The sequence below is a fragment of the Tarenaya hassleriana genome, unplaced genomic scaffold, assembly GCF_000463585.1.
Source record: "Tarenaya hassleriana unplaced genomic scaffold, ASM46358v1 Cleome11, whole genome shotgun sequence".
Classification (NCBI taxonomy): Eukaryota; Viridiplantae; Streptophyta; class Magnoliopsida; order Brassicales; family Cleomaceae; genus Tarenaya; species Tarenaya hassleriana.
In genome coordinates, this window is record NW_010961290.1 from 654737 (window position 1) to 663641 (window position 8905).

The following is an 8905-nucleotide window of genomic DNA, read 5'->3' on the forward strand; positions in this document are numbered from 1 at the left end:
TATATATATATATATATATATGCACATATATATGACCTCAAATTAATTTAAGTCCTGTTTCGCTTTGAGCAGGAGAAGTACCAAGATTTCTTGAAGCTAAGATCAAGAGTTGAAGCTCTTCAACACTCACAAAGGTAACCAAAACAGAAACACCTCGAAAAATGAGAAATGTTTCTCATAATGGAATATATATATATATATATGGTTTTGTAGGCATTTGCTTGGTGAAGGGGTAGGAGAGCTAGGGTTGGACGATCTCGAGCAGCTTGAACTACAAGTAGACATGTCCCTTAAGCAGATAAGATCAACCAAGGTTAATTATAACACCGATTAATTATTTCTCACATCATCGCCCAAATATATCGATCCATGATTTCTATAGATATATGTAACGACAACCTCAAATCTTCGCTGTTTGTCTTTGCATGCAGACCAAGTTTATGCTTGAGCAAATATCTGAGCTTAAAAGAAAGGTATATATATATATATACACACACGCACGCATGCATATTGATTAGGCACAGTCCACATCTTATACGATTCGTACACTTTGATAATTTGCAGGAGGAAATGCTTATGGAAACCAACAAAGGTCTGAGGATAAAGGTAATTATGAATTCGGGATACGATTTCTTGAAATGCAAGAAACAGTTCTAAATCTCAATAAATCGCAAAGCCCTCAAAGTTTTCCCTGTGAATAATCACTCTTGAAGTTGGAGGAGAGTGAAGCGGCCATAAACCAGTGGCAATGGGGAGCTTTAGAGCCGGGGACATCCTGTCCTGCGGACCCTCCAAATGAAAGAGAAGGTTCCTTCATACCCTCCTTACAATCCAATGGACCATTGCAAATTAGGTATTAATTAGATACACATCTCTTAATTTCGATTTCTGTTTAAAAGCACGTCCAAGTAATCCTTGTTTTTTTTTTCTCCATCTGGTTTACCAGTAATTACAAGCCTGAAGTGACTAATGCAGCCACAACCTCTGCAACAACTTCACAGAATGTTAGAGTCTTCCACGGCTGGATGATCTGATAAATACACACACACACACACACACATATACATATATATGTATATGTATGTATGTGTTTCTCATGTTTCTTTCAACACCAGATTACAGAAGATACATTGCTACTGTCATTGATTTTGTCATAGAAACATAGCTACAACCTAAGCTACAGCAAGGCTGTAATAACACGAAACAAAAAGACAGACCAATAATTTATGGATTAATACATTTCTAGATATATTGTTTTGAGGGTTACATGTAATTAAAAAAGAATTCATAATTTTCTTGTTTATATTCACTATATATATTAATTAGTCGATTGATAGAGGTGGAGAGGAAATTAGTTGGATTTTGTGGGTCAACCAAGTAGTGCTCTGCATTGTGACAGATTTGATCTGATGACACAAGATAAGGTACCACCATCCAAATCATATAAACAAGCCACTGATTAATAATAATAATAATAATAAACAATATAATAAAATGATTTGCCAGGTTTGCTCGATGAACAGGTCTAAGGTCTTCATGGCATGCACGTTCAATGAGGCTCTCTCACAAACAACGTATTAAAACACATATCAAGACAGAACCAATCTGGAAAAGAAGAAACAGGCAGAGAGATCGGTCGAGATGGGGAAACCGGCAGGGTACTGGGTGAACAAGATTCGGACATCGTTCAAAGGAAGATCATCAAACAAATCAGACGAAGGAAGTGGTTCTGGTTCTGGTTCTGGTAAGAGAGATTTCAAACCCACAAATCCGGGGAATTCGAAAGAAGAGAAACAGAGAACAGAAGAATCCAAGAATGGGGCCGAGAGCGGGAGGAAAGTGATGATCGTGGCCGATGCCACTTCCCAGTCCAAGAACGCTCTTCAGTGGGCATTGGTACATTGTGTTCAAGATGAAGATAGTATCATCCTGCTACATGTCATAAAGAAACCAAGAGCACAAGGTGTTCCACATACATACATCACACACGATTACATATATATATCAGTGAAAATCTTGATTTCTGTTTCTTGATTTCGAGATAAATATGTGAATTTTTTGGTGTAGCACCTGGGGAGGAGACACAGAAGGAGAGAGCCTCGAGGGCATACGAACAACTTCAGCCATTGAAGAACTTGTGCCAGCTCAAGAAACCTAATGTAAGTGAATCAAGAAACACTCTTCGTCATTGCAGACATCATTACTCGAACAGTTTTTTGACGGGTTTTGTTTTTTCAGGTAAAAACCGAGATAGCAGTGGTGGAGGTGGAGGAGGAGAAGGGCCGTACGATAGTGGAGGAGTCGAAGAAGCAAGGGGCTGGAGCGCTGGTAATCGGGCAGAGGAAGAGGCAGTCGAAGTGGCGAGTGATATGGAGATGGAGGAGAGAGAGCGGCAATGGCAGCCTCGTGGAATATTGCATCCACAACGCAGACTGTATGGCCATAGCCGTGAGAAAGAAGAGCAACAACGGCGGTTACTTGATCACCACGAAACGCCATAAGGATTTCTGGCTTTTGGCCTGATTGATGATGATCCCATCAAAACTCTATTCGCATAAACACCCTTTTGTTATTTGTTACTTGTCCATTAATTAAGAAGGCTCATCACGAATATGATATTAATATAATATCTTTGTGCTTATGATTCCAGTTTAAATACTGAATTGATGTAAAGACCCCATGTTGGAAGCTTAATTTTGGTGTTTGAATCGGTTAACTAGATAGAACATCATCTAAGTTACGCATGACACAAAGAGAAACATAAGAAAATAAGACAGAATTCAACCGAAGACAGAAGATGGTGATAAGACTTGACACAGAGAATATCTTAAAACAAAACCCGTAACTTAACCAGACACTAATCGAACATACCATGGTAGCGTATTGATCATCGATCTGCAACATGTGATGCAGATTCACTACAGACCCCTCACATGGCTACTCATCAGTAGCGCAAACTACGGAAATAGCTACTTGGTTCATCTTCGAAATCGTCCCTAAAGATCCGATAATCCCTTCCAGGAGCCTTCATCGTCTTCCTTTGAGAATCCTTGCTGCCTGCAAATATAAAGGCGGCTAAAACTCCGACAGCGACAACCGCACCTGCAACTTGCCATATGTCGTCGCGTTGTAACTCCAAGTCGCTGGCTTCGGTGGACTCGTATTTTTTCTCTTCCTTTCCAGAGTTGTTCCCCATTAGAACCTGCACAAAAGCTTCAAGGAAGTAGCATGGGAAGCCAGATTAGGTTTAGGTATATATATATACAAGTATTTAGGCCGCCGATCGTTAATGAGAAATCGTGTAAAGGCTCATTGAAATTTTCTAGGAAGCAGGGAATTTGAATGGATGGAGAGTTAAGAGTCGGTTCAGTTCTCTAAGAGCATAGTCTGGAACTAAACTCATGAGTGTATCTTGTGAAGAATCAAGACAACTTATCCGTTTCTTGGAAACGGAAAAAGCGCGAGTGTTAAAAGACAAAAAAAAAAAAACACAAGTCCCACATTAAATGGTCAGATATCCGACGGCTGAGAATGGGCTTTGATGAAATTCGAACCGTCTTATTTCTATGTATGTATGTATGTAATCCACAGTATCTCTCTCTAAATGCAGAGATTCGTTTCCTAAGCAATGTATTGGAGGCTCAGTTAAATATGGGCCTAATATTTGGGCTTGTAATTATTTGGGCTTTAGGGTTTAGGTGGTAAAGTTCGATTTGATCTGGTTTTTCAAGACGAAAGTGATCCGACGGCTGAGAATGCGTTTCGATGAATTTCGTAGGGGCAGCGGAACATTCGTCACGCGCACCTCCCTTTTGATTAACAGCTAAATCAGACCGGGACTTAGCATTGGGAAAATTGTACGGAACGCTTGTCTTCTCCCATGCGAGTGGGCGCGTGAGAATCTTTTTCACGGGATCTCAAGAATCTACCAAAAGATCTCGTCGCGATCAGACCGTTGCGATTTTTAAGTTTTTTCTTCGTTTTAATAAATATCATACTTCAAAATTCGTTATATACAGATTGATCTTGCTGTACACACAGATGGATAAGATCACAAGCCAACTTCACTTCTTTAAAAACAGAAAAAAAAAAGAATTAAATCTCCCTTATATTCTTTTTTTAATGAAATAATTTCATAATATATAGTGGTAGACATGTGTCATGGGCCATGGTCAAACATGTGGCACACCAACCAATTTGGATAATGCGCCAATCAAAGAAAGAACCCGCCATTGCAATTTCTTATGCTGACTTTTTCCCCAAATGTACTCCACTATTTGTATTATACAAGCGATCTGTCACAATTACATAACATACCAGAATTGTTACAAATATGGCTTGGCACGTTTTTTTCGCGAATTTTCAAAACTGAATAAAAAAAAAAAATAGTATAATGAATCTGATTAAACACCCAATTCGAATAAATATAAGACAAAACCCAAGTCAGGATAAAGTTTGTCAGTGAGATGAGATTGGTGTGAATCACGGTTTATATACAGAAATGATCCAACGTTTCATTACATGAAGGCTTAGGGGAACGGAGAGCAAGAAAAAGACATCGACTTTTAACGACAGAACAAAAAACTAAGCAAGACCCAAGAAAATCCGAACAAAAACATTGAAACCCAATTCCAGAAACAGATCATCAGACAGATATGGACCAATTTAATCGACGAAAGGAAGGTGGAAAAAGAGACGAAGAAGAGCAGGGGCAGAGAGAAAGAGAGAGTAACAAACCCATCCCCCCCCCTTTGTGTCCCCTATCAATCTCTATGTACAATGTCTTTGAGAAAACCTGTGGGATCTCATCTTTTTCAGGAGTATGATCTGATCAATCCGAAGTTGACGAAAGATCTCGACTTGAACAGACTTCCGAAGAGAAACCTCGTCGGAGATTCTTGAGACGCCAGTTTCAGATTCTCCTCTGCATCGCCCTTCACCTTGAGTATCGTCTGACCGATCACTTGCCTGATCGAATCTATGGTCTTGGGATCAACTGTGTAACCCGAGGCATCGCTCACGTAGAACGTGTTTAGAGCTTTCCCTCCTCTGGTTTTCACCTCGGCTCTCGTGACTGTAAGGCTGTTTTCTCGGAATATTCGGGTTACGCTCGACAGCAACCCGACTCTATCGGTAGTGCACAGCTCCAGCTTCAGACCCTGAAACACGGGCATCGCTTTCTTTATCACTGAACCATACACTTATTGAATGAATATACATGTATATACACACGCATGACTGCGAATAGATGGCGAATTTTGGGAAACTAGATCAAGCTTTACCTCGGAGACTCTTCTTTGGATTGCTGCTCTGAGGCATTTTATCACGCGTTCCCTCTCGGCCTCAGATTTTACTGGAGATCCGTCGGTATGTCTTACGTAGTATTCCTATGAAGGATATAAACAAAAAAGGGGTCAAGCCTATATAAGCATCGTCTAAGAGATCAAACATTCGGATTTTTACGAAAATTTTGAAAAGGCTGAGTACCTGATGAGCTTCGGGACCTTCGGCGTCGATGTTTGCATGGAAAACCACGTACTTCATATCCGTCAAAGTAAAAACGGTATCGAAGAGAAGCTTCGGCCTATCTTTACTTCTGATAGTGACGATGGAGTAATCTCTATCATGCCAGTTGACTACATCAACATCTGGCCTGAGTCTCCCAACCTTATCTACACCACCATCTTCATCATTGTCCTGTTCGTAATCTCTATCGGCAAACATCATCTGATGAAGCCTGCGATCCGTGTGTGTGACCTCTAGAGAAGAAACCATTGTTTTCGCCTCGTGGGTTCTACTGTTGCCTCCCATAAGCACATTACCGAGATGCCTCTTGATTTTGGACAACCTTTCCTGGTCGGTAATTGCAAAACCCGTTTCTTCGTCTGTGATCTGTACAATGGCCGCTGCTCTCGTGTTGTGTGTCCATATCTCAGCGTTCACCACATTGCACCGGAGGTCCCTTAGGACAGCGCTGAGTTCAGACAGCAAACCGGGTCTGTCAGACCCTGTTAACTCAATCACCGTGAAATCCGTCGATTGCTTGACCCCGACCGATCTCATGGATGACATGAAGCAAGATTCAGGCCCCAAAGACTGCAGAAACAAATACGAACGGTCAGACCAATCAAACAAACTACACAAGAAGACACCGAAAACAAGATGGTAAGATGTTTCTCGCTTACTTTGCGAATATAATCAAGAACCAGTTCATCGGTGACTTTGTTCCCGTCTTGATTAGTAACATTGAAAACTGTCCAGAATCAATAAAATCAACAAACAACCAAACATCAGTTTCATTCTTGATGAGTTCAACCAATATACATAAACTCCATATGAAGACGAAGATTTCCGTACCATCCATGAACCAGCCACCATCTGAAGATATGTAAGCTTTTCTGATACTGAGATTGAGATCGGTTAGGACTTGAACAACTTCAAGAAGTATTCCGGGCCGATTCACGCTATCGACCTGAATCAAAACCACTAAGGTTATAAGCTTATGCTCATCCATGGGGACAAATCAAAATCAGCAGAGACGCATCGGTACCTTAACAACAGTGGCCTTCTTGCAGACGTCGTTATCGATCACAACCCTAGGGATGGTTAATCAAGAGAGTAATTAGATTCTCGAGAAAAAAGGGGCTCTTTTTCGATCTTGATCAGCCTAACTCGGAAGAGGAAGAACAGCAGCGAAAGCGAATCAGAGATCTGAAGCGATTCAATACCTGGGCGGATTCATTCTTCTGACGAATTTGGCATACTCATCGTCCATGTTGTGCGAAAAGCTCGAGCAAACATCTGGTCACGACCCATGAAAACCAGAGATTACAAACCGATAAACGAAAGTAGAAACCCTAATCCAACACTCGAACGAAAACAAACAACTTGTACATGAAATTAAATTGGACAGATTTAACCAGAGACCACGAAAAACAGTCGTTGCTTCGGAAATACAGAGAAACAGAGGCTTAGGGGAACGGAGAGCAAGAAAAAGACATCGACTTTTAACGACAGAACAAAAAACTAAGCAAGACCCAAGAAAATCCGAACAAAAACATTGAAACCCAATTCCAGAAACAGATCATCAGACAGATATGGACCAATTTAATCGACGAAAGGAAGGTGGAAAAAGAGACGAAGAAGAGCAGGGGCAGAGAGAAAGAGAGAGTAACAAACCCATATCCGGTCTCGTTGTACAGATTTCTTCTGTCAGTGAAGAGATCGGGGGTTTCTCTCGCTCCTCCTATTCGATTTCTGGAAGAGATGCAACTGATAGGAAGGAAATTCGAGAAAGGTTACATTTATATAAGGGGGAATTCCTACGCAGAAAAGGAAAAAGTATCAACGGTTTTCCAATTAATTTAGATGGAAAAAAAGGAAATTTAAAGTAAACTGTGAGAGATTAAGATAAACTTCGCACTGTGCGGTGTCTGACACAGATCCAGCCGACAAAATTCTCCAGAAAACACGCACGAAGAAAGCGAGACAGCGGGAAAAGAGAAAAAAGACAGCCCAGAAAATGGTGATAGTGATGGCCAGGCCCTTCGGCGCGCGTTAGCACTTAGCAGCCACCGAAGCGTTTTCTGTGGTAAAATATAAATTGTATTGACCAACAACACTAATTAAATTTACTCCCGTTTTAAATAACTTTGACCGTTTTAATCGGGCCCTATGAAAGTATATAAATCATTAAAAATATTAAAAAATCTGTAAAAACAATTTTAAACGGAAGGGATAATAAATATTGTATATTCAAGTCAATATCGATATTAGTATCTTATTTTTTAAAAAATGTTGCTTTAATTTAACTACCAAAATTTAATTGAATTTGTTTTAAGATTTCGATGGAAATAACGCAGCATAACAATCAAAATCAGATTCCAGTATATGTATAACGATGACTAAACTCCAACGTAAAGTCAACTCGTCGTTTAAACTACAACCATATTCATCACATTTAGAAAGAAAAAAAAAGTACGAACGTAAAACATTTTGGATTTCAACGAATTTATTTGTGGAGTTAAATAGCTATCTAATATCGTATTAAAGGTTTAAACGATTGTTAATTGCCTCCCAAAATTCCATGTATTGTGGGGTTACGTAATTACATGAGTCATGTTAGAATTGGACCATCGAGGAATTTGGTTGTCACCCAACAAATCCCCAAAAGGGTCAATCACTTTGAAAGTTTGAAACTTATCCGAACCATAAAAATGGAAAGAACGTCACACGTGTTCAATCACATATCGCACACGTGTGCCTCTAATCAATTTGAACCACCAAATTTCAGTGGGAACCAAATACACGTATAAACGAAAGAATGAAATAAACTGCCAAATATTAGTTAATTACCAAATGTGACATGCGTTTAAAAACGAAAAACAAATAGACGCATGATATATTAATTAAATGCCCCATTTCATAAAAGTTTTAATGGATTTTAACCATAATAGCAATGTCTTCGAGTTTTAAGATGGCTCAAAATAGAAGGCAAACATTCTACAATCAAACTAAAGTTTAAACATGAGCAAAGACTTCTAATATGTATTTTATAATCACATTTTTTTTATTCACATATTACCGTTTATAAATTTAAATTCCATTTTCTCAAAAAGGGTTTTAGCATAATTTTTTTTAAATTGATGTAAAAAAACAATTATTTAAGTGATGACCACTTAAGCTAATTAAGCGGCCGACATAACTTGAGTAACGTGCTTGCAATTTGAAAAAAAAAACAAATAAGACATTATATAAAGAAACAATAAACGTAAGAAGGAGAGCATGATGTATGTGTGATAATATATTTTAGTGGTCGTTTATTATATATATATATATATATATATATATATATATATATAATTAACATGCTGATTTGGAGGTCAAATGTTTTGAGGGAGGGAGA

General features: G+C 39.1%; 3 protein-coding genes across 4 annotated transcripts in view; 2 read left to right on the top strand and 1 right to left on the bottom strand.

Moving 5' to 3' along the window:
- LOC104805206 (agamous-like MADS-box protein AGL3) overlaps positions 1-1201 on the top strand; it is a 2880-nt gene extending 1679 nt beyond the window's left edge. The window contains exons 3-8 of the mRNA XM_010529680.2: positions 73-134; positions 214-313; positions 432-473; positions 565-606; positions 714-853; positions 947-1201. Of these exons, the coding sequence (XP_010527982.1) occupies positions 73-134; positions 214-313; positions 432-473; positions 565-606; positions 714-853; positions 947-1034 (474 nt within the window). The 3' untranslated portion in view covers positions 1035-1201. The remainder of the gene's footprint in view (positions 1-72; positions 135-213; positions 314-431; positions 474-564; positions 607-713; positions 854-946) is intronic.
- Positions 1202-1549: 348 nt separating this feature from the next.
- LOC104805207 (universal stress protein PHOS32) lies at positions 1550-2655 on the top strand. The gene is made up of 3 exons (XM_010529681.2): positions 1550-1963; positions 2068-2159; positions 2239-2655. The coding sequence occupies exons 1-3, from the start codon at positions 1642-1644 to the stop codon at positions 2521-2523; spliced, it is 699 nt and encodes a 232-aa protein (XP_010527983.1). The 5' UTR covers positions 1550-1641; the 3' UTR covers positions 2524-2655.
- Positions 2656-4742: 2087 nt separating this feature from the next.
- Positions 4743-7522, bottom strand: LOC104805208 (ACT domain-containing protein ACR5). Of its 2 annotated transcripts, none has more exons than XM_010529684.2 (9): positions 7424-7522; positions 7180-7272; positions 6729-6801; positions 6551-6596; positions 6358-6472; positions 6186-6253; positions 5488-6096; positions 5283-5387; positions 4743-5159 (listed from the first exon to the last, which is right to left on the bottom strand). In XM_010529684.2, the coding sequence occupies exons 2-9, from the start codon at positions 7181-7183 to the stop codon at positions 4815-4817; spliced, it is 1365 nt and encodes a 454-aa protein (XP_010527986.1). In that variant the 5' UTR covers positions 7184-7272; positions 7424-7522; the 3' UTR covers positions 4743-4814. The 2 variants fall into 2 exon arrangements, with proteins under 2 accessions (XP_010527986.1, XP_010527985.1); XM_010529683.2 differs by having other exon boundaries at positions 7180-7322; positions 7424-7514.
- Between the last annotated feature and the right edge of the window lie 1383 nt (positions 7523-8905).

What these genes read in the sequence shown, in the direction of transcription:
- LOC104805208 (XM_010529684.2), bottom strand. An exon ending in AGAAGAATGAATCCGCCCAG is followed by an intron (nt 6,597 to 6,728) that starts GTATTGAATCGC and finishes AACCATCCCTAG; the next exon opens with GGTTGTGATCGATAACGACG. An exon ending in AAGGTCCCGAAGCTCATCAG is followed by an intron (nt 5,388 to 5,487) that starts GTACTCAGCCTT and finishes TATCCTTCATAG; the next exon opens with GAATACTACGTAAGACATAC.
- LOC104805207 (XM_010529681.2), top strand. Translation starts at nt 1,642, where the DNA reads ATGGGGAAACCGGCAGGGTACTGGGTGAACAAGATTCGGACATCGTTC. An exon ending in AAAGAAACCAAGAGCACAAG is followed by an intron (nt 1,964 to 2,067) that starts GTGTTCCACATA and finishes TTTTTGGTGTAG; the next exon opens with CACCTGGGGAGGAGACACAG. An exon ending in GCCAGCTCAAGAAACCTAAT is followed by an intron (nt 2,160 to 2,238) that starts GTAAGTGAATCA and finishes TTGTTTTTTCAG; the next exon opens with GTAAAAACCGAGATAGCAGT.